Genomic DNA, 25838 nt, shown 5'->3' with positions numbered 1-25838 from the left:
GATTCTATTGTCAAATATGTCAAATACTACTTATTATACTTCTATAATCACAGATTTCGCTAAGACTATATTTTAGACAAATATTAATAAAGACAAACAATATTTAATATATTCTTAATTTGAGACACAGACTATAAGCAATAAGAAAAGTTTGACAATAAATAAATAGTATGCATGCGTGGGTGTGTCAAATACATGGTAGTGTGTGTAATGGTTTTTTTTATATTGATTTAATGTATCTTTTATTAATTATTTAAAAAAAAAAACATTCTGCTCTACTTCTCTATATTCTCCATAAACGAGGGAAATTTCATACTCCTCCGTCCGCGTAAAATTTTCGTAAAAAGGGGTCCAAAGTTTTTGCTTTACTTATTAATATATAGATCAGGCAAACCTTATTCGTAACTAGCCGGCCTCGCCCGCTTCGCTGGGCATTTAAAATTAATATTGTTATTTATTGTCATTATTATTGGGGAGTTTAACACTCGTATAAATATTAGCCTATCCATTAAGTACATGTATATTCTACATGGATACAAAGTTTCAAGTCAATTAGATGCATGCTTCAGTAGTTATAACGGAACATCCGTAAAAACCACTGTACATTTATACATTAGTATACATAGACTCATACGTACATCCATGTGAGTGATGGGTATATATTTTCTACACTACTCATGTGGCCATCATAGTAAGAAACACGAATCATTTTAAACACGACTTACAATATTTTTTTCTGAATGTTTTCCGAATCTTTCGCTACTACTAAAATTATAATAGTATCAAGTTGAAAAGTCGATAACAATAAATTTTAACGCGAGTTTCAATCGTAAAAGTATTTTGGCATAAAAAAACCACCATTTACCACATTTAAAAACATCAAGCCATTAAAATCGGTTAACGCGAGAGATTCTTGCTTTTTTATTACTTGAGTGGGTGGAGGAGCTCAGGGCCCACCTCCTTTTAAGTGGTTCCCGGAGCCCGTGGACATCAACAACGTAAATGTCGCCACCTACTTTGAGATTTGAGTTCTAAGTCTCAGTTTTATAGTACAACGGCTGCCTCACTCTTCAAAGCGAATCACTGCTTCACGACAGATATAAACAGGGTGGTGGTACCTACCTATGCGGGCTTACAAGACGCCGTACCACCTGTGATGATCTATCTGGTGTTATTGTTACGGAAGCCTATGGACTGGATGGATGCCGCAAAAGTCATAAGATCAAAGTGTCGACTGTGTTATATAACGATTGTCCCACTTTTCGAACCGGAATACCCACAACTGGGCTTAAAATTTCCCTACCACCGGCAACTATGCAAAATTATGAATCGTGGAATTCGTTCGTGAACACGTGTTAAGTACCATTTTCAACGGGTTTTGAACACCGACAACACAGTGGAATCGTTTGTTATGATTCTCAACTGTCTGTGTGATTTCGTTAACATTAGGACGGTAATATTCCCGTTTCGGCTCCGGTAGTGTGGTGTTCACACGCTGTATAGACCTAAACTTAAAGTTATACTAATTGCAATACTGTTTTAATGCAAATATTTGTATTAAATCGTTAGCCCGTAATGTAAAACGTACAAAACGTCGGGTCAATAAACTGCTGCGAAACAATTCAATATCCAAGGTGCTAATGATTTTCGTTAAGATTAGGACGGTAATATTCCCGTTTTGGCTCCGGTAGTGATTTTCACACGCTTTATACACCAAAACTTAAAGTTATACCAATTGCAATGCTGTTTTAATGCAAATATTTGTATTAAATCGTTAGCCCGTAATGTAAAACGTACAAAACGTCGGATCAAAAAACTGCTGCGAAACAATTCAATATCCAAGGTGCTAATGATTAAGCTATAAACAATAATCGAAAACATGCATTCCAGTTTAAATATTAGTACAAGAACTATATTGATCTTTCAACAGGCCACTCCGCTCTTAACGTTTTTACGACGCCGTATGAACTGTTGATGCTGTCAAAATAATATCATATTCGATGCCATTGACCTTGACAATTGGATGTCTGGCGTCCGGCCAAACTATCTGGCTTATTTCGTCGGCTATGAGAACCTTTGTAGATAAAGAACGTTTAAAAACAAAAAATAAAATAAAATAATTTATTATTTAAAATTGTAATAACATCGATTAGTAGTGTTATAAATTAGACATGGCCGCCGTTGCTTATGTTGAAAACTTATAAAAGCGCGATTAATTAACCGATTTCGATTTTTTATTTACTTTAATTTATTACAACAAAAACATTCACCTTCATTGTTTAAAGTAGGTTATAATGTTTTTTTTTTTTATGATTCTCGTTCGTCGTGGCCTAAAGGAGAAGACGTCTGGTGCATTCGTATGTAGCGATGCACCGGTGTTCGAATCCCGCAGGCGGGTACCAATTTTTTTAATGAAATACGTACTCAACAAGTATTCACGATTGACCTCCACGGTGAAGGAATAATATCGTGTAATAAAAATCAAACCCGCAAAATTATAATTTGCGTAATTACTGGTGGTAGGACCTCTTGTGAGTCCGCGCGGGTAGGTACCACCACCCTGCCTATTTCTGCCGTGAAGCAGTAATGCGTTTCGGTTTGAAGGGTGGGGCAGCCGTTGTAACTATACTTGAGACCTTAGAACTTATATCTCAAGGTGGGTGGGGCATTTACGTTGCAGATGTCTATGGGCCCCAGTAACCACTAACACCAGGTGGGCTGTGAGCTCGTCCCCCCATCTAAGCAATAAAAATCGTTTCTATCCGCTAATTATTTGCGTTAAGTATCCAATTGAGTCTTTGTCACCTGGGACAAGTTTTCCGGCAATGCACGATAGATGGAGCCTGAGTACTTCCAATAACCGTATTTCGCGGTAGGCACAGCGAAGAATGACCGGATTTCACGGTTAACGTTAAAAATAGACGTGTTTCAGGACGAAAAGACGTCAGTCGATTGAATAATGAATCGTAAATCGCAACTTTACTATCGCTTTATGTGCGATACGAGGTTTGGTTTCTTTCGTTGTGATTTTAGTAAAAAAAATGTTTGACGAGATAACGTCTTATAAATCGATGAATACTGGCTGCACGCGCGAAAAAGTGTCACGTTCCGCCTGAGCCTGAGCGTGCAAGCGAGAGCGCGGAACAAGCGACAGAGAGGCACGATCGGCTCAAGCGTTGGCTTGTGACACATTTATCTCTCTTCTCGCGTGACGTCAGAGCTAACAGTTCGAATAGTTCTGCTACTGACGTTATCACTTAAAATTATCATTCGCAAACCGACATTACAGAAAACCAATTTTTGAAGTTATACTTTTTAGGCGCGTTATGAAAAATTGATGAGAGTGAAATTTTACGATGCGTGCGCTCCGTGACACAAAATTAACAGAATGAAGTTGCCCACTGAATCGCTCATTACAATACGACCGACGTAACTTGGCGAGTCTGAATATAGCCGCAGGTGAACTTTCCGAACCGTACCGAGAATTACCGAATTTATACGATGTCAAGAAAAGGGATGTCCAATATGCGTGTTTGATGCGTGAGGATGTTGTTTAATCGATTTTTTTTCAAATTGATTAAAATTTAAATTAAAAAAAAAAAGAAATTTAATAAAAATAAAGTATAACTTCTTACGTGCGTACATAAGTACACGCACCCTTTTTTTTGCACACTAAGTTACCAAACTGTTTCCAAGTTACGTATAAACAATATAAACAGCAGGAAACAAGCTAATCAAATGAAATTGCAATGTTATTTATAAGGTAAATTGCATTTATCACTGTCTGCTAGAGCAATTACGGCGGGTGTGCACGGAAGTCCTTTATGGGTAACAGCGGCATTGTTTCCAAATATAAACATGCGGATCTAGCTTCGTGTTACCGTCATATAGTATCTATATATTAATAGGTGAAGCAAAAACTTTGTACCCCTTTTTTCTTTTACGAAAATGGCGCGGACGAAGAGGTATGAATTTTCCAACACTTATAGAGAATATAGATAAGGAGTGCAGAATGCTAATATATTTTTAAAATTATGCATAAATATACATTAAATCAATAAATTTTATAGTTGTGGTCAAATTGAGAACAGATTAAAATTGTTTGTTTTTAATATTATTTATCTATAGTGTAGCCTTGGCGAAATATGTGATTAAAGAAGTAAACTTTTTGACAATAGAACCGTAATAATCTTCTAAGTTATAATTTTAATTAATATTATAGTCGAATTTCCAATTCTGTGCGACAAATTATAAATAGATTGTACCATTGGTACATTTTCTAGCTGTTATCAAATCCCACCTTTCCTGGCTGAGCCTGTGCTCGCCCAGCTGTTCTGGTGAAACTGGAAAGGCCCCCAGGGTACCAGTAATTCTTCAATCATACAAAAATTAAAACAAAAAAAAACGTGTGGCACTCGGGAACTGCCGCGGTAAAGCTAATGCATAGCATTTTTTATCAACTTATGCAATTATAATTAGACAATGACAATTTAATATTAAAACAATAATAAAACAAGACCACGCTATATTAAACATTAATAAAAGCAAAACCTTAACTGTCCCCTTCACACTCATAAACTAGACCGCGCGCGACAGAGATGGGCAGACTTTTCATGATGCGCATGCAGTGTGACGTCACACCGCGCGCTTATTCACAAACACTACACAAGCGCAACGTGTGAATGTGTTGAAGGCGAGCTACATGATAGGCGGAGTGAGGGTTGTAAGGTTTTTTCGTTACGGAATTTCATGATTCGGTCGCCGCGCTCAAGGCAAGCGATAAAAGCTAAGCAATAGCTTAAAAAGGTATTCTATTGATTTGTGTTGTATTTAGAATTCTTAGTAAGGACTACAAAAAAGGGGGATCCGGCATAAATAGCGATGCTCGACTTCTGCGAGTCCACCATCTCGCAGAAGGAGGCGGCGGAGCGAGAGAGGGAGAGCTCTTCCCTTTCCGCACCGATCCGTCGCCGTCGAGCCGGGGGCTGGAGGAGGGAATACGCCCGTACGTCCCGGCCCCTGTAGGCAGCGGCTTCCCCCCGGTGAAGGTCAAGGGGCGACCTGAAGGGGTAGAGGCCGCGCGGCACGCTACCACCACTCTAGCGCGCTGCCAAGAAGACATGAAAGAGCGACCGGTTGGCGGTGTATCGCGTCCCGACCCGGCTGGTTCTGGTCCAGCGGGGTATTCCGGGACACCAGCGGCACCGTCTGGGCGGCCCGACGGGCTGCCGTACCGAGACGGCCGACGTTTCAGAGCCTTCGATTCGCCTCGAAGGCTCCGTCGGCTGGGCGTCCTTGGGGTGAGCCGCGCCGTCTGGTTGTAGTGTTGACCGCGGTAGCCCCCCTACCTCATCCGGGTTCTGACCTCGGAGGGGATCGGACGTCGGGTGTAAGAGTGCAGAGGAGTCGTTTAGTGGGTGGGCTCTAAAATCCTTGGGCCCGCGGTCTGCTCACAACACCATGCAGATCGTTGAGTCTCACATACCCCGCGCGCCCCTTTTGCGCGGGGACCTCGTAGGAGGTTCGGCCCTCTACCCGAAAAAAAAAAAAAAAAAAAAAAAAAAAAAGGGTTTTCTAAATAAAAATAGGTCAGAGTAATGTAAAAATGCGCACCGCTGACATTCACTCAACCTTTATGTATTGTAGAATGTCACTCAGTCATGCCCTTAACGCAACCACTATCCTCGCAAATGGCTTTTGTACACCAAAATAAAGCCATTTAAACTAAACTATAAAAACTTTAATTTATTGAAACAGACGCCATATTGAGATTAATTACTAGCGGTTCAAAACAATATGAATAAACTTTTTTTCTATTCAGGGAAATATCAGTATTGAACAGATTTCTCAATATTTTTTCCCGTTGATTTTATAAATTATTTATGAATTACTGAGCGACTCTGCTAAAACTTAGAAAATTGGATTTAAACAAGATTTTATTTGTAAGTGGAATCATAAAATAATGTCTAATAAACCGCAAATAACTAAACATTGAAATAGCAATAATATAATTTAGCGTTCATTTTTTTTATTTTTTTTGCTTAGATGGGTGGACAAGCTCACAGCCCACCTGGTGTTAAGTGGTTACTGGAGCCCATAGACATTTACAACGTAAATGCGCCACCCACCTTGAGATATAAGTTCTAAGATCTCAGTATAGTTACAACGGCTGCCCTACCCTTCAAACCGAAACGTATTACTGCTTCACGGCAGAAATAGGCAGGGCGGTACATAGTAGGTGCAAGCAAGCAAGATAGAACAGATTTTACAGGTATTGTGTAATCGACGGACCTCACAATGAAAATAGGTGTTTTGGTTTTAATAAAATGAATTATTAATAAAGAAATATAAAAATAGGGCAGTTTTGTTAAATTATCCTTATCTGGTTAAGAAATAATACAGTCGAACGTTAAAGTCGAGACACACACCTTAAACTTCGGTATGGTAATACAAACTAAAGAAAACTGTCGAATAATCTAAAGTAATGGCTTTTGGTAGCAGCCGAGTATAACTAATCCTTAATTTCGTTTGTATACTTAATTTCGAGAAATCCTTAGATAAATTCAGTCATTAAACTATGGGATGCTAAAGAGATGCGTCGTATTAAAGTGGATTTAAGAATCCATTTTGGTGATAAGAATGCTTCTTTTATGAGTTTACTAAATTTTATTGTTCGTGCTTAGGGAATACGTTTATGGTTGTCCAAACAATGCTTAAGAAGACGTATTTTCGTTAAGTCCCGTGTTGTTTAAGCCGAAAAAAGTAGGGTTGAGACTTCAACAGCATTACTTAAGACTAGATTGTTGTACCGCGGGTGACGCCGCGGGGCGAAGCTAATCTAGAAAAGTAGCCTAAGTAACTCCTTATATCATCAGCTACCTGTCAGTGAAAGTCCCTTCAAAATCGGTCCAGCCGTTCCAGAGATTAGCCGGAACAAACAGACAGACAGACAGACAGACGGACCGACAGACAGACAAAAATTGTAAAAAATGTTATTTTGGTGTATGTACCGTATATATATTTATATACATGTAGTAAAAAGCGATTATTTCAATATTACAAACAGACACTCCAATTTTATTTATCTGTATATTATTATTAATACGTGAAGCAAAAACTTTTTATCCCTTTTTACGAAAATTGCGCGGACGGAGGAGTATGAAATTTTGCACACTTATAGAGAATATAGAGAAGAAGGGCACAATGCTAATATTTTTTAAAATAATACATAAAAGATACATTAAATCAATAAAGAAAACATTAGACACACTACATACCATGTATTTGACGCACACACGCATGCATACTATTTATTGTTAAACTTTTGTTCTCGGCGTCTGTTGTCAAATTGAGAATAGATTAAATATTGTTTGTCTTTGTTAATATTTTTTATAGTGTAGTCTTGACGAAATTTGTGATTATAGTAAAAAATACATATATAAAATAATAATATAATAATAAATAAGTATAAAATACAATCATAATAGTGTACAAACTTACAATTCTAATTAATTATAGTCGAATTTCGACCACTGCGGGACCTCTAGTATGTATAGATTGGTGACAACTTGGCATCTTAAAACCAGGTGGACCATTTTGCAGTAATATTATACAACTATTTACGGTAACGTAAATTTTATAGTAATCGCAGGTCGATTTGAGAATTGCAACATTCTATTTTAATTGAACAAGACAAATCGAGGTAACGACTTCTTACTTAATGTAAATCAACTTTGGACACGAATTTGATTAAAGCGAGGGAAATTGCTCAGCAATGGGAATGTTAGTCGAAGCGAATGTAATTGAATTGCATTTAAATATAGAACATGTCGTTTGTTTGTTTTTATAATTATAATTTTGTTTTTTTGTTTTTTCTTTTGGTTTTCGCGAGTGGTAGACATAATTAAGATTACTTTTATGGTTTAATCTCGCATGGTGGTAGGACCATTTGTGAGTCCGCGCGGGTAGGTACCACCACCCCGCCTATTTCTGCCGTGAAGCAGCAATGCGTTTCGGTTTGAAGGGTGGGGCAGCCTATACTTGAGACCTTAGAACTTATATCTCAAGGTGGGTGGCGCATTTACGTTGTAGATGTCTATGGGCTCCAATAACCACTTAACACCAGGTGGGCTGTGAGCTCGTCCACCCATCTAAGCAATAAAAAAATTTTTCATTATTGTCATTATATTAGCTAAGACTTTTCGAAGGCTTTACAGTTGTCGTGGTCACGAATTCGTTAAAAGTTGTTTTAATTAGAATCTAAAGAATATTCCAAGTTTTTAGGGTTGTCACTCTACTTATTTCCGCCACGAATCCATCCTGCGGCTTGGAGCGTTAATATTTTCATTTGTCTTATTTCACAAGTAACTCACACTTGCCAATGAATTGTAGTTACAATTTCCATTCATTAGCCAATTCAAGTAATCTAGTATCCAATATACTATCTGTATATTAATATACTGTAATATATTGTGGGGGTCTACCACAATGGGTACGTTGGCAGTTACGTTGTTGATGTCAATGGGCTCCGATAACTACTTAAAATGGGCTATGAACTAGTGCACTCTTCTAAGCAACAAAAAAAATATCTTTTGATTAGCTTCAGGCTAGCCTTATTTTTTATTTATTTATTTATTTACAACCAATCATTACGTACATTACGTAAAACACAATTCAAGGGCTGGCAGAATAGTAGTTTTTTCGTTATGTTTAAGTATTTTTTACTTTACAAGTACTTTTGTAGGCAGCGGTTTGGCTTTGCCCCTGGCATTGCTGAAGTCCATGGACGACGGTAACCATTCACCATCAGGTGGGCCGTATGCTCGTCTGCCTACAAAGGCAATAAATAAAAAATAAAAAAAAACCGAAGCTATTTACTTGGGAACATTGTTTTTTCGTCGATTCGATTATGATAATAAATAGAATATTATCTACAATTTTCGGCTTGATATTTTTATTTACCATTTTTTGGAACACCCTGTATATATGTTTCTGGATTCTCTCTAGCGTGTTAATGACGAATTTAATTTATATGATCAATCAGGAAAACAAGAAAATGGTAATGTGAACGCTCTTAATGAGTGTAGTAAGCGTCGGTTTAATTGCCGTAAAACGCGAAATTAGTGAAATGAAACAAACGTTTTATTACGCAAATTAAGGTTGCACCAACATGCTGATCAGTATTGCCGCATCGGGTGTATGTACGTGATTGAATTTAATTGTATCTTGATTATGTGATCGCCTGCTCCAAAGCGCATGCCACACGTTTCACAACATTCAGCGGCTTCAAACCTGCATTCTGTGCTCATGACAATCGTGTAATAAAAATGAAACCCACAAAATTATAATTTGCATAATTACTGGTGGTAGGACCTCTTGTGAGTCCGCGCGGGTAGGTACCACCGCCCTGCCTATTTCTGCCGTGAATCAGTAATGCGTTTCGGTTTGAAGGATGGGGCAGCCGTTGTAACTATACTTGAGACCTTAAAACTTATATCTCAAGTTTACGTCGTAGATGTCTATGGGCTCCAGTAACCACTTAACACCAGGTGGGCTGTGAGCTCGTCCACCCATCTAGCAATAAAAAAACAAAAAAAAAACAATACAGCATTACATCTCCCCACAGACGTAGCCTACTGAGTTCCTCGCCGGATCTTCTCAGTGGGTCGTGTTTCCGATCCGGTGGTAGATTCTGCGAAGCACTGCTTTTGCTAGGGCCAGTGTTAGCAACACTCCGGTCTGAGCTCACCTACATGTTAGGGCGAAGGTGAAATAGCCTATCAAGGCTATCAGCATAGGTAGGAAAAAAAAGTTTCATTTCTGGTGGTCGTAGAAGGCGATTAAAGAAATGGCCGGCAGCGTTCTATGAGTATTCTATCAGTGTAATGCGATCGTCAAGCACTTACTGCTGTTAGGGAGTGTAGGTGACCTCCTCCGCCCCTACTCTGACCGGGTTCTGAATTCGGGTGGAGATCGGACGCCGGGTGAGAGAGTGCAAGGACCGTCATTTGGTGCGATAGGGCTCGCGGTCTGATCCCAACATCTGCAGACCATTAAGTCCCACATACTCCGCGTGTCCCCTTAGTCGCGGATACCTCGTAAGAAGTTCGGCCCCCTACCCTAAAAAAAGGGTAGGTGACATTCCATTTCTGTCCCGAAGCAGTCAGGTATTCGGTGTTGAGGAGTGCGGAAGCTACCACACAATACTAATGAGACTCAGACCTCGTGTTTCAAGATTGGCGACGGTATTGATGTTGATATCAAATCGGCTCCTTTTTTTTCCTACTTATGCTGATAACCTTGAGAGGCTATATCAGCTTCTCCTTGACATGTAGGTGAGCTCACGGGGCTCAAACCTTGTGTGTTGCTAACACTGGCCCTAGCTAGAGCAGTGCTTTGCAGAATCTACCACCGGATCGGAAACGCGACCCACTGAGAATATCCGACGAGAAACTCACTCAATTTATCTGGGCAATAAATATAAATAAATAAAAAAACGTGGTAAACCCCGCCGGTACATACCGCGCGACGCGATGTCACTGTCAATTTGACAAAGCCTTTAAATCGTTCAACAGCGACAATAAAATCGAATTGAGATCTAATAAAACATAATTTAAGTCTATTATAAATTAAAGTGAATGTGGAAGGATTTAGAGGAAGAGGTAGACCTAAGAAGAAATGGATGGATTGTGTGAAAGACGATATGGGTAGGAGGGGAGTGAGCGAAGAAATGGTATATGATAGAAGAGTATGGAAGGAGAAAACATGTTACGCCGACCCCAGGTGACTGGGAGAAGGGCAGGATAATGATGATGATATAAATTAAAGTACCGTGGCTAAACACGTTAGAATAATTAACTCCTCGGTTGCAAAACTTGTGTATTTACATAATTAGATTCGCGCCACTTTCATTGTTGCCGTAATTATATCCAAACAACGTTTTAAGAACTCGTGAATATTCATGTTAAATACTTTCGTTCTTGTAGTCTTTAATTACCGCGTTTGATTTAACCGACTGGAATTAGATTAGTTTTTCTTTAATGAAATTAATCGTTTTGCGAAATGCGTTTTTTTTTTATTTGTTTCGCTTTTCGGGATTTTAAACTTAATTAAAACTACTGTTAGAGTTTAATTTCGCGTTTTTAATTATATTATTTATTTGTCTCGTCTCCTCTTGTCTGAACAATGAGTAGTTACCGTCACACATCAGTATAACCAAGCCCGTTCTTAAAACATAATTTGAAGAAGATTGGAGGTAGCAGCACATCGTCAGCTTAATAAGAAAACAAACTGCTATCGTTACAGTCTTCTTTTAAATAAGTTTCCGGGCTTTGTGAAAATATTTATCAAAAAAATTTCTTAATCGGTAATTGACTTAATATGTTTTTATGGTTCGGTGATCAGTCGTGTTTAGACTTCGGTACCACCATCATGCGCTCCTGAATGAAGGGATAGCCATTAAAAATTGGACTGCGATCACGCGTTCCAAGGTCGATGACAGTATTCCCGTCATGGTGTCTATCGGCTCGTGAGCTCCTTTCCTCATCTAGAGGTATTAAAATTAGTTTTCTCAACTAAATCATTGAACTATTTTGTTGGAATCCAATGGAATTATTTGTTCCTGGTGATATTTTTTTGACTATAATAAACTCTTTAAATTATGCTGTTATATTATTATTTGATTTAAAAGCATATTTTAATCATCATCATCATCATCATCATCATCAGCCTTTATCTGCCCACTGCTGGACATAGGCCTTCCCCAATGCCTTCCACATAATGCGGTCCTCCGCCTTCCGCATCCAACGACTTCCCGCCGTGCGCACTAAGTCGTCAGTCCACCTGGTTGGAGGACGCCCCACGCTCCTTGTACCCATCCGTTTTAATAATCACTATATATTTCATCTTATTATTAAATTATTTCAATGCTGTGCAATGCATTTAGCTTCGTCTACTCAATAATATAATCAAACGTCCATTGAGTGGCGAAGACTCTGTCACTCATTTGTCTGTGTGTTGTTAATTGAATGAATTATTGCGTTTTAATTATGTTACTATTGTTTATCGAGAGTGCGTAGCTATAGCTTCTAAAACAACACGGTTACTGAGCACAGCTACCTTTGAGGTAATAAATACTATTTTGAAACTTCTAAACAAAATTTGATTTTTTTTATTGCTTTGATAGGTGGACGAGCTCACAACCCACCTGGTGTTAAGTGGTTATCGGAGCCCATAGACATCTATAACGTAAATGCCCCCACCCACCTTAAGATATGAGTTCTAAGGTCTAGTTACAACGGCTGCCCTACCCTTCAAACCGAAACGCGTTACTACTTCACGGCAGAAATAGGCAGGGTGATGGTACCCGTACCGTACGGACTCACAAGAGGTCCTTACACCAGTTATTTGAGTTGGAATTTGAGTTAATAAATCCATTTACTGTAACTTTTTAATGCATCTAAGTCCGAAATAACTCACAGATACAGCCCACTAAGTTTCTCGCCGGATCTTGTCGGTGTGTTGCGATTTCGATGTGGTAGGTACGATGTGTGGTAGATTCAACGAAGCACTGCTCTTACTAGGGCTAGTGTTAGCAACGTCTTCAGATTAGAGCCCCGTGAGCTTACCTACTCATTCAGTGAATCTAGTATGACCCTTGGGAGTCACTAGAATAGGTAGAAAAAAGTATTAATTAAAAAATCTTAGGCTGACAATTTTCAAAGGTTATTTTCACAAGTTTTACAGGTTAGTAATTTTCACAGCCCCCTAGGCTACCAACGATTACGTAGGGATAAATAAAAAGCGTCTGTATGCGATGTATGAACCGAAGAGATCTGTTACAGTAAATGAAGTGTGATCATTCAATCCACGATCATCGATTAGCCATGTTTAGTTAGCGAGTTTCATAAAGGCCTTCGTTTAATTAAACCCTATAAACATAAGTTATACATAAAATCGATGTGTCTCTAAGCCTCTTTTAAAATAGTTTTCATAAAATTTCAAGTAACAAGGGATATTTTTAGCCGTCGATAAAATAAGATTTACTGTTTATTTACAATCTTAAAGTACACTATCGTCCTCTATGTTCGTTTTCCATTATATTTATATGAACGAGTGTAATAGTCAAAATGAAATTTAGCTTTTGAAAATCATAAAACAATTTAAAAATCGTAATCTTCTTCCTCTCTATATATAAAAATGAATTGCTGTTCGTTAGTCTCGCTAAAACTCGAGAACGGCTGAACCGATTTGGCTAATTTTGGTCTTGAATTATTTATGGAAGTCCAGAGAAGGTTTAAAAGGTAGATAAATATGAAAATGCTCGAAATTAAACAAAAATAACAATTTTGTTTTTCCTTTGATGTGTCCCCCGTCGGTCTTTTATTTATCGATTGAGGCACTACGAAGTCTGCCGGGTCAGCTAGTTGTATATAAAACAGTATTTAACTTTTCGTTCGTGTCCTTTTACCATTCGCCCTCTCTGTGTTAAACATATAAAAGTTTTTTTATTGCGTTTTTAAGCATACGGCTCATCTGGTGGTGAGTGGTTACCGTCGCTCATGTACGTCAGCGATGCTAGGAGAATAGCAAAGTTGCTGTTTACTGTTGAGTACTCTCCACAAACCTCGCTTGAAGATGAACCTGTTATAGCGCTCGGGAAATGACGTGGAGGATAATGAATTATAGAGCCGGATGGTAGATGGTAAAAAGACCCCTGGAAACATACTGTCAATGAACCCAGCGTTTACTTAGCGTATTACTTAGGTGTGTGGACGAGCTCACAGCCCACCTGATGTTAAGTGGTTACTGGAGCCCATAGACATCTACAACGTAAATATGCCACACACCTTGAGATACAAGTACTAAGGTCTCAGTATAGTCACAACGGCTGCCCCACCCTTCAAACCGAAACGCATTACTGCTTCACGGCATAAATAGGCAGGGCCGTGGTACCTACCCGTACGGACTCACAAGAGGTCCTGCCACCAGTAATTACGCAAATTATAATTTTGCGGGTTTGATTTTTATTACACGATGTTATTCCTTCACCGTGGAAGTCAATCGTGAACATTACGTATGTATTTCATTAGAAAAATTAGTACCTGCCTGCGGGATTCGAACACCGGTGCATCGCTAGATACGAATGCACCGGACGTCTTATCCTTTAGGCCACGACGACTTCAAACAAGGTTGCACATAACATGGATGTACTTTGCTCTATACTAATGAAAACGGACTGATAAACTAACCCAGAGAAACAACCCAGTGAGTTGGGTCGCGACTCCGATCTGATTCAGCAAAGCACTGTTTTTGTTAGGGCTAGTGTGTTAGAATATTCTCTAACGTTGAACCCGTGAGCTCACCTAACCGTCCAAACATGGCTAGAAAAAAGAATTATATCAATTGATTTTTTATTTCCATTCAACCGATACCCACCTTTCAAAGAGAGCACTGACCTGGAAACTGTCTGGCAAAAGAAAGAGAGGCCGCCCCAGAACAACTTGGCATGACGTGGGAGGAGCTAAAACAGACTGCCCAGGACCAATGTAAATGGAAGGATTTGATTCGAGCCCTACACCCCAACAGAGGGTAATAGGAATGAATCATAATGATTATGATTCAACCCACCCACGAAAACAGCTCATAATGTATTCTTTAATGTTGCATTACGTTTGAAGTCGTGGCCTAACGGATAAGACGTTTGGCGAAATTTGGCAAAATTATAATTTGTATAATTACTGGTGGTAGGACCTCTTGTGAATCCGCACGGGTAGGTACCACGATCCTGTCTATTTCAGCCGTGAAGCAGTAATGCGTGGGTGTGGTTAAGGGTAGGGCGGCCGTTGTAACTATACCTTAAAACTCATATCTCAAGGTCGGTGGCGGCATTTACGTTGTAGACGACCATAGACACCAGGTGGGCTATGAGCTCGTCCATACATCCATCTATGAAATAAAAATAAAAACTGTCTTAATGTTTTTTTACGTTGCAAATGTTTCTTTTATCCATTGATTTACATATACTTTTATCTATTACCGCCGAACTCCGAGTTGGCCTTGATTAATCAAATGACAGTTCAAGTACATTCAACCGTAATAAGATTACATAATTTATATGCACAAGGTCGATAGGGCATGCCTCCGTTGATATTGTAATCGAGTTTGATTGAATCAATGTTTTATGCCTGTGAATGTGATATGGCAACACTCGATAGGCCGAAAGGATAATTTATTGCCCTTTTAGGCAGACGACCATACGGCCCACCTAATGGTGAGTGGTTACCGCCCATGGACTTCAACAATGCCAGGGGCAGAGCCAAGCCGCTGCCTAATGTTAAGTACTCCACAAGCCACGTTTGAAGGAGGATGTGTCATAGCGCATAACTAAAGAAAATACTATAATATTCGATATATCCTCACCAGCAAGATTATAATAATATGTTTTAGAAGAAATACTTCTAACATTGGTCCCACGATAAATTATTGGTTATGTTTTGTTTTGCTTTGTTTCAAAGATCGCAACCCAGAATTGTGCGGTACTTCTGTAGTTGTAAGGATCTTGGCAACACTGTCACCGGCGATTGCATTATAACTGTATTTCACAGAGGCCGTGCGTATATTACGTGTAGTGGGCTGGGTGTGGCCTTGCGATAAAACGCATGGTCAAGTCAAGCCCGTATATGCTAGGATTCATTAATAAAATTTACGCGGTATACGTGACACAACGACACGTGTCCTGGTCTCAAAAACAAACTAGTATCCAAGTTCCTTTGTTAGAACGTTGTAGTTGTAGAATGTTAAGTAGTTAACTCTTGTTTTCATGTTATTTTCAAATATATATTTTTTGTCGTACTGTTAACATTGAAATTTAGCCTATTTTTCCGCTGTTTGTAAAATTGCTGTAACATGTCATAGTGTGTTATAAGAGATTGCTGTACATGCCTGTAACTAACTGGCTTACATACCAGTACTTAATTTTATACATGTTAATTTTAAGCTTGAATGTTTTGTGTGTATTGCTGTTGGTGTGTCTAAATAAATAAATAAATAAATTTGAAAACGAAAATAATGAACTCAGAAATGCAGGGAACGTTACGGAGTGCACAGATTTATAAACAAACAATACGTATATAAGGAATACAGCCATAGCATACCATACAGGACGAAGGATTTTTTGAAAACAATGAACAGACAAACAATAGTCGAGAAAAATAAAAAATTAAAATATTTATCTCTTTGTTGTATAATAGCAATATCTATATACCTAGTCAGGTCATAAATTCTGTCACATGTTTAATGTAAAATAATTGAAACAAGTTTATTCATTATGTAACCATTCATATACCAAAATGAACTTAACAAAACATAGATTCTTATGACACTAAAGTTTATTCAAAATGACCTCCGTGATTTTGCTGTATTCAAAACCTTCAATCTGCGGCCAGTCGTCTATCGCAGCACGAACGAGGTCCATGTCAATATCGGCGGCTGCCTTAATCAAGGATGTCTTGAGTGACTCCAAATTGGGATGAGGCTTTGAGCACGCCTTTTCCTCCAAGTGTTGCCATATCTTGTAATCTAACGGATTCAAATCTGGACTGGAGGAGGGCCAGTCTTCGTGCCGGATGAAGTCGATTTCACGCGCCGCCAGCCAGTCTTGTGTGCTCTTCGCTCTATGAGCTGGCGCCGAGTCTTGTTGGAATACCCAGTGCCTGTTATTGAACATGGTATGAGAAACAGGTTCCACAAGGTTCGTCAGGACTGTATTTTGATACACAACTGCATTCGTTTTTACACCTTTCTCACAAAAATGTACCTCTGTTAAGCCCCAATAAGAAACTCCTAACCATACCATGAGCGAGGATGGAAAATGACCTCGTTGGACACGCGGAATACGGTTGCTCGCTTCTTCGCTACTGTGTGCGTACACCTTATCATTTTGTTTGTTGTAGCTCTCTTCTACGGTAAAAATTTTTTCATCCGAAAAAAGAATTTCCCGCTATTTTTTTCCCGCGTACCGCTTCAACAAAGCGCGGCATCTCTTCAGTCTCAGGTCCATTAGACGAGCATTCAAACGATGTCCTGTTTTTCTTCGATATGCCCGAAGCCCTAAGTCTTCATTTAACACCCTTTTCACCGTGGTTCTGCTTAACCCCATCTGAAGGGCCAACAGTTTCTGCTTACGTTTGGGATTTCTTTGAATTCGCGCCTTCACAGCTTTTATCACTGCTGGAGTTCTAACAGACCGAGGGCGACCACTTCTTGACCTGTCATCTACACTAGAGTCTTCATTGTATTGTTTGATGGTACGATAAACGAATCTTTTGGTTATATTCAAAATTTTCCGTATGTTAAAAATTTGAATTGGCGCGTAACCGCAACGATGCAACGCAATAACTGCAACACGGTTTTCTTTAAGCGTCCACTCCATATTTAAAAATGAGTAAAATTCTAAAAGTATACATTTTTATTTTCATGAATAATTCGAAATTCGAATTCAATAAACTTTTTTGTGGCCAGCATTCTAAAAGAAAAGTTTTTACTGTGTGACAATACTTATGACCTGACTAGTTATATTAGTACGTGAGGGAAAAACTTTGTATCCCTTTTTACGAAAATTGAGCGGACGGAGGAGTATGAAATTTCGCACACTTATAGAGAATATAGAGTGGGAGTGCAGCATGTTAATATTTTTTTAAATTATGCCTAAAAAAACATTAAATCAATAAAAAACATTACATACCCTACCATTGTATTTGACGCACACATGCTGTCGCTACACTTTTTGTAAATAATAATGTGCTCTACAAAGTTGTAGTACATTATTATAATCTATCATCAATAGTTTTCGCAGGGCACGCGATGTAAAGAATATTTTAGGTATATTATATTGAAGTTTTAGTAAAGAGCCTTAATTTTTAAAAAAAAAATCGTATTTCACTCGGGAATAGTGTAACTTCCAAACAGTGAAATAGTTTTTCAAATCGGTTCAGTAGTTTCGGAGCCTATTCAATACAAACAAACAAACAAATCTTTCCTCTTTATAATATTAGTATTTTTAGGTAACTTTTTTACACCTTGTGTTACATTATTGAAGTTTTAGTAAGGATCCCTAATTTTTTTCAAAGATTTCAAGATTATAGCCTATGTCACTCGGGAATAGTGTAGCTTCTAAACAGTGAAAGAATTATTCAAATCGGTTCAGTAGTTTCGGAGCCTATTTAATACAAACAATCAAACAAATCTTTCCTCTTTATAATCTAAATAATATACTATAATATTATAAAGCTGAAGAGTTTGTTTGTTTGAACGCGCTAATCTCACGAACTACTGGTTCGATTTGAAAAATTCTTTCAGTATCAGATAGCTCATTTATTGAGGAAGGCTATAGGCTATATAACATTACGCTAAGACCAATAGGACCAAGCGGAGCACCAATAATGAATGTTCCAAAATCGGGGTATTTTTCCCTTTTGAGAGCTTATGCTATATGTAGATATACGCCATAGTAACTATTCCAAGTCGCGAGCAAAAACTAATATTAGTATAGACTACGCAATTCGACTTTCGCGTTGCTGCATCGCGTCCTTGTGTGGCAGAGCAGGGTCGGATCACAACGACCGTTCTGTATTCGCACATGTGATGAGCGCTGCGCTATCGCCTCCGCGTCGGTCGCACCGCACTCAGTTCCTGTCGACTCGCTCTTATCGCGAATGCATAATAGTTTCGACCTAAACTATTGAATACTGTTTGTGTTCTGTAAAATAGAGTTTGTTTTAATGAGGTATAAGGGAGCATTACGTTCAATCAACAAACATTTTGCTGTGACTATGATATTTAATATATCTCCATTCATTTTTAATTATAGGAGTTTTTTCGTGCCTTAAAATTCGAGAAATGATAATATTAGGAATCATGTTATTTTCTCGTTTATTGCTAGCTCGATCTCATTGTCTAAAGCTAGTTATGAATAAGAAATTCAATAAACGTCACGCAGACGATGCGGTGCCACTGCGTGAAATTATACCACAATATGACGAGAAACAGTGCCACCCACAGTGGTACGTAGGTAAGATGTTGTGAGCTATGTTTTTTCTTTCTTCATATCCCATTCGATAGTGTAAGCACTCTACCATTTATCCTCGATAAAATTTTAACGATAAACACAATACTATTTACTTATTTCCTTGAAGTTAAACGTTAATTAGAGTAGAGACTAATGGTAGTAGAAATAAAGTTAAACGTGAATAAATTCGATACTAATTTCCGGCCATATTTTTGTTCAGATACTTATTTCAGAATTAAAGGTGTCTTGACTGTGTCATGATTGATAACCACTGAAACATGTACAGCAACTTCGCCAAATCAGACCTGGACTGAAGATCAGCATGGTCCACCCTCGTAATTCAAAAATATCTCAGATCAAATGCAAAACTCAACTGCACGGATGATGGAGTCATAATCTTTTTATTTTTTATTTATTTTATTAGGCTCACAATACACATCACAAGCTAAAAAGATATATAAAAAACACAAGTAAAAAGAAATAAAATCTGGCTTGCAACATAAGTTATGTGCGCACGACAAAACAAGACATATAGTGCTGAATATGTACAACAACGTTCTTTACAATTACAACAAAACAACACGATAACGAAAGCTAATCTAACGTATAATGTCAGGGAAAAAAAATTTCACAATATAATACATTAAACAATTACATTAACCTACCTATTAATAACTATTAATAAAAACTTATCTACCCATCTACTATTTGAGGGGCAGGGCAACATTTTCTCGACACTTCGAATTTTGAGGATCTTTGTGTCATTCCCTTATCTTCTATCATTTTCATTTCCAAATACCATTGGCAAGGTTTTTGTTATATTGATACAGGATAAGGAGCGATGTTCATGCGGAACAATTTCCATTAAGTATATTGCAGGTTCGTTTGCTTATAAGGCAATAAGAAAAGCATATGACATTGTACTTTGATTAAGTACGTGATGCATAATACCCAGGTTTCCTTAAAGAATCTTCAAATGGCGCCATAAGTCAATTTCAATTTGCGTACGTACTGGATATTTTAAAAATTCTAAGAGCGCCCCAAGACCGCGTCTGAGCCGATTGCCACAAAACCTGTCTGTCTGTATTCGTATCCCTATAGATCCAGTAATATCCGTAATTGTATGTTATACCACGTGACATTATTGAGAAACATGTATGTTTGAAATTCGAAAACGCGTGTGGTCCAAACAATTATCGTTCAGATAAGCGAACTAACAGCGAGATGTTTAGTATGCCGTTTGAATGAGTATCTGAGTATCAGCTGTGTTGCTTTGTTTTGTTAGCCTTTAATGTATTGTTTATTTAATATTCAACTTAATTTTATAAAAAAACTAGATTTTGCCCGCGACTTCTTCCGCGTGGAATAGTTCACAAATAATGCTATATTTTAGAACAAATTTAGTTAGCATAAAAAACGTTATAGACCTTAACATATAGACATATTATTATGCTGTCGCGGAATTTTTTAAATCTTTTAAAGGGGAACCATTCTGTCATACATTATTTTAGCGAAACTTTAACCGTTTCCGCAGCGCACGCAGCGGAAGCTCTCAAAAAGGAAAAAAAAACGATTTTGAAACATTCTTTATTGGTGCTCCGCGTGTATTGGTCTTAGCGTGATGTTATATAGCCTATAGCCTTCCTCGATAAATGGGCTATCTAACACTGAAAGAATTTTTCAAATCGGACCAGTAGTTCCTGAGATTAGCGCGTTCAAACAAACAAAGTCTTCAGCTTTATAATATTAGTATAGATAAACAGAATTTCTGCTATATTTTACTTCTTCTGCTGCTTACCCTATCAAGTAAAATTGGCATAAAATATTTTACTGTGAACATGTTATTGTTTGGTTTAACATATAATGCTCAAATACCCGCTTCATACGGAATTCCTCGTGAACTGGTCTGGTTTATAGTTTATGAAAAATGATGTCTAAACTAAACTGAGCTACCTAGTATCTGGAAATCGCATTTACTTAAAGTTTATACTATAGATATCGCCCTAAAAGCCTCTGCAGACGATAAGTGGTCATTTGTTTACAAAGCATAACCACCGTCCGAAATACCTTGGCAGGTGTTCCCTATCTTGTTCAAAGTGAATTATCATATTTTAGCGTTCACTGGCCGTTTATGGATTTCAATGGTTTTTTTTTGGATGGTTGGATTTATCTAAGAAAGGGCTTTTAGACGTTACCAAACATTCTAAGCTATGTTATTCTGTGTTGGAAGCATGCGTGAATAAATCTCTATATATAAAAATGAATTGCTGTTCGTTAGTCTCGCTAAAACTCGAGAACGGCTGAACCGATTTGGCTAATTTTGGTCTTAAATTATTGGTAAAAGTCCAGAGAAGGTTTAAAATGTAAAAAAATAAAATATTTTTTTTTTTTTGTTTTCGTCAGACGGATTCCTTTTGTTTGTTTTATGTTTATTTTATACAAAAGCTTAGGTCTTTTATTTATCGATTGAGGCACTACGAAGTCTGCCGGGTTGGCTAGTCATTGATATTTTTGTTGTGAAGGCATACGGTCGTTGTGCCGTGGACTTTGGTAATATTAGACACGTCGGTAGTGCTTTGGATCCTCATTTCGATCTTCGAATCATTCAAGTGAAATGTTCACTGAAACTCAAGAGTCTAAAGTTGTTTAAAACACATTAGGCATGTTTTTCTGAAGTATTACTGGTGGTATGGCATATTATGAGCCCACACTGGCACCTCCATCCTGTATATTTCTGCCGTAATGCAGCTCTGCATTGTGATTTAAAGAGTAGGCATCGGCATTTCGGGTTCCGGTAATCGCGTACTGTAATAATAGTGTACTGTAGTTATAGTGTAATTATAGGGCACACATAGGGTACTTAAAAAAATTAATCGTTTTGACTTGTTTGCTGTTTTAATTTGTAGACTATAATTTTGTGGATATGAAGACATTTACAGGCAAATTAATTCATGTCTAATCGACTAGTTTTTCTAATACTTTTGTATTTATGTTGATACACCTTTTAACCGACTTCAAAATAAGAGGAGGTGCTCAATTCGACTCGTATGTTTTTTTTTTAAATATTTGTTACCTCATTTGACTGGGTGAATCGATTTTGATGATTCTTTTTTATAAGAAAGCTGACGCTTCCCATGTGGTCCCATTTCAATTTAGTCCAGTGATAATGGTATCCATGCGAAAGTCATATAAGTTTTAAATTTGCATTAAGTACGTGCGCGACAAATAGATAAATAACTCAGTATCACGCCAACCGATTTCGATGGTTATTGTTTTGGTGCATATTAATTTTAATTTTTTATTTATTGCTTAAATGGGTGGACGAGCTCACAGCCCGCCTGGTGTTAAGTGGTTACTGGAGCCCATAGACATCTACGACGTAAATGCGCCACCCACCTTGAGATAAGTTCTAAGGTCTCAAGTATAGTTACAATGACTGACAAGAGGTCCTGCCACCAGTAATTTGTTTTGGAATATCTTTTTTGTTCTATTTGAAGTCGGTTTTTGTTAAAGCATGTCTATTTACTATTATTTAGTTGTGATTCGTTGTTACACAGATGTGCCTGACGGAATGGATCAGACTGCGTGACGACAAGGCCCGCAGACCGCGTGCGCTTTTCGGCCGAGAGCTCCCGGCTTGGCTCTGGGAGTCTTACCAGGTCGTCGGCGTGTTCCTCTTCGGTTGCGCCTGTCAGCAGCTGACCACCGACGTGGCCAAGTATTCGATAGGAAGACTGAGGCCGCATTTCTTCGATGTGAGTATTGTTAAGAAATAACAAACGAACGTCACATGAGATGTCACTGTCAACGTTGCGGCAAATGTCATTGTCATATTTCATGAGTGAACGCTCTGACATTATTACATTGTCTGCATTTCCTGTATCCGGACGCTTGGTTGTTGATCGCGTATTGTACGTTAAGATGTAAAAAATAACCTCAAATAAAAATTATAGGTAATTATTTTAAAGAAAAATTAGAAATAAATAGGTCCAGTTAAAAAACAAGCCAGATTTTCACTAAGTATATTATGCGAATAAATCTTTTGTACCGTCAATCATAACATGTCTTGTGAGCTGTGTTTGTTTGTTACTCATTCAGCAACAACAAAGCAGTAGTGGATCGAAACGGGTTTTTGCTCGAACAGTTTGAGAGACGTAAGGTGGCATGGATTACTTGTTATCTCTGTTTCATTATTCCAGAATAATAAAGTCGTAACAACTGAAACAGCGGGGCGTACTTAGTTGAATTATACACGAGAAATTTTTACTTTTAGTTTTACTTAATTATTCGTTTGGGTCCATGACCCAAAGTGGGATATTGCATTATTTATAGTTTTCCATTATTTTTTACGGTACTACTATTAAATTTGAATGTCATTTCAAATTTAATAGATGACGTTCGTTTGGATGTCTTTTTGGAAGTGGCATTGAATTGCTCGCCTCAAATTTGTTATTTAAAAGAGATAATATACAAAAGTGAATCCAAGGGAAAACGAGATTACAAAAGCAATAACATCCAAAAACATGACGGATAATTGTCAAGTTAAACAAGTAATATCGGTTTTTTCAACGAACCGGTCACGCGATGGGATATGTTTATTTACGTTCCGGGAAATTACTTTTCACTCCTATAGCATATTCGACCTAAAGTCTTGTGCCTAAGGTCAATATCAATAGAATGAGTCCACTAGTTTCTTTCTGCAAATCTCACGCGTTCCAGCGCGCAAGGTCAGGTAACGATCCTTCAAAATATCTGTCTCGCTTTTATTCCAACAACAAAAATAGCCTTGGAGATGATCAGTACATCATACATGTGTCTATTCTCAGTCGTGCCCTTTTCTACCGCAACGTATTTCGTACCTTACGGCTTAAATTTTAAGGCTGCGATTCCGATGAACTTCAACCTCGTCTTCAAACTCGAGCGACGGCTTTATTTTGTCTATAGACTCCACTACGCTCCCGAATCCCATTGTGTCGTCAGCTCGCCAACTGACACACTCGTGTGAGTTTAAAAATAAATTAAACTATCAACTTGTTAGGTCAGCAAAAGAAAAACTAAAGTCTAAACAACTCAAAATTATCACCTCTAAAACTATTTTACAGCACAATAAAACGGATCTAATGGAAGATCGTTAAATTACTATAATGTTATGTTTATTGGTGTCGCGATGTCATTTTACGGTCGGTTGCTAACAGCAACTATAGGATGTTGAAGATCTTTATTGCCTATACCACACTTCAGGTGGTGGGAAATAGATGTTCACTAGTTTACCTCGATTGCTATGTATTTTTAAAGTATTATCATCGCTTTATGAGTCGGTATCCTCCAAAGAACTCATATTGGCTCTATACGCCTGAAGTAATGTGTTCTTGATTTTTTATTTCTAATTGGGGTTTTTTTTTTTTTTATTGCTTAGATGTGTGGACGAGCTCACAGCCCACCTGGTGTTAAGCGGTTACTGGAGCCCATAGACATCTACAACGTACATGCGCCACACACCTCGAGATATAGTTCTAAGGTCTCAGTATAGTCACAACGGCTGCCCCACCCTTCAAACCGAAACGCATTATTGCTTCACGGCAGAAATAGGCGGGGCGGTGGTACCTACCCGTGCGGACTCACAAGAGGTCCTACCACTAGTAAACAAGATTTCTAATTGGGTTCTTGTTCATTTTGAATTATGAGAAAGATCGTCTTATTTTCATTTTACTTCTGCGTCATCTAGTGTCGTAATAGAGTAATATTTACTTACTTACCTTACGGGCTTGGTACTCAGCCAATTTCAAGAGATTCCTTTTTGCTAAATACGTTTGTATCCGGATAAGTACTGAACTACCCTCATCGATGTGAAAAAATTTATCTCTAGAGCGTGTTTTAGATAATCATTAGCAATTCCAAATGGTGATGATATTAACACTAATAATTGTTAATCCAAATATAAATACAGTAGCAAGTTCAAATTGACAGGTGAAAGAGAATTATCTATCTATCTATCTATATATATATAAAAATGAATTACTGTTCGTTAGTCTCGCTAAAACTAGAGAACGTCTGGACCGATTTGGCTAATTTTGGTCTTGAATTATTTGTGGAAGTCCGGAGAAGATTTAAAAGGTAGATAAATATGAAAATCTTTGGAATTAAATAAAAATAACAATTTTGTTTTTCCTTTGATGTGTCCCCCGTCGGACGGATTTCTTTTGTTTGTTTTAAGTATATTTTATACAAAAGTTTAGGTCTTTTATTTATTGATTAAGGCACTACGAAGTGTGCCGGGTCAGCTAGTTATTTAAATAAGAAAATAATGAGATTCTCAACACTTCGTTCCAGAGTAGATTTTATCATACATTACTACTAGAAATATACCTCTGCCAACTGTATCGTATCAAGCTATATTTAACTATCTAAACAAAAGACGGTTGGCGGTAACAACGCTTCCTCAGAAGGACTCGTCTTTTTTTTTTTGCAGACCACTTTTAAAATATACTTTCTCGAATTATCCAATTCATTTTTTATCATGAGAGAATTCATTAGCTATCTATGGAGAACGGTTTTCTTACGGTCGGTACACGTGTTGTTGTTGTAATATTTGGTAGTTTATTTAGTGTAATATCAATCATATTATAGGTCACACCGACTGTTTTGCTCTACCTATTCGCTTGTAACCTAAGAAGCTATTGCAGCCTACGCCGAGACGCATTAATCTTTTGTCAAAAATAATGTTGTAGCTGCAAAGTTGTAAGTAATCATATGTATTTTTTTATTGCTTAGA

General features: G+C 37.8%; 2 protein-coding genes across 4 annotated transcripts in view; one reads left to right on the top strand and one right to left on the bottom strand.

Annotated features, from left to right (window-relative positions):
- LOC101739626 (dnaJ homolog subfamily C member 13) overlaps nucleotides 1-25838 on the bottom strand; it is a 468160-nt gene that overhangs the window by 74796 nt on the left and 367526 nt on the right. The window lies entirely within an intron of this gene.
- LOC101745361 (putative phosphatidate phosphatase) overlaps nucleotides 1-25838 on the top strand; it is a 156320-nt gene that overhangs the window by 67489 nt on the left and 62993 nt on the right. For both annotated transcript variants that reach the window (XM_062674104.1, XM_004922418.5), the window contains one exon: nucleotides 22624-22821. In XM_062674104.1, coding sequence (XP_062530088.1) covers nucleotides 22624-22821 — 198 coding nt within the window. The remainder of the gene's footprint in view (nucleotides 1-22623; nucleotides 22822-25838) is intronic.

Source organism: Bombyx mori, chromosome 19 (genome assembly GCF_030269925.1).
Source record: "Bombyx mori chromosome 19, ASM3026992v2".
NCBI classification, from domain to species: domain Eukaryota; kingdom Metazoa; phylum Arthropoda; class Insecta; order Lepidoptera; family Bombycidae; genus Bombyx; species Bombyx mori.
This window is presented reverse-complemented; position numbering and strand designations above follow the sequence as displayed.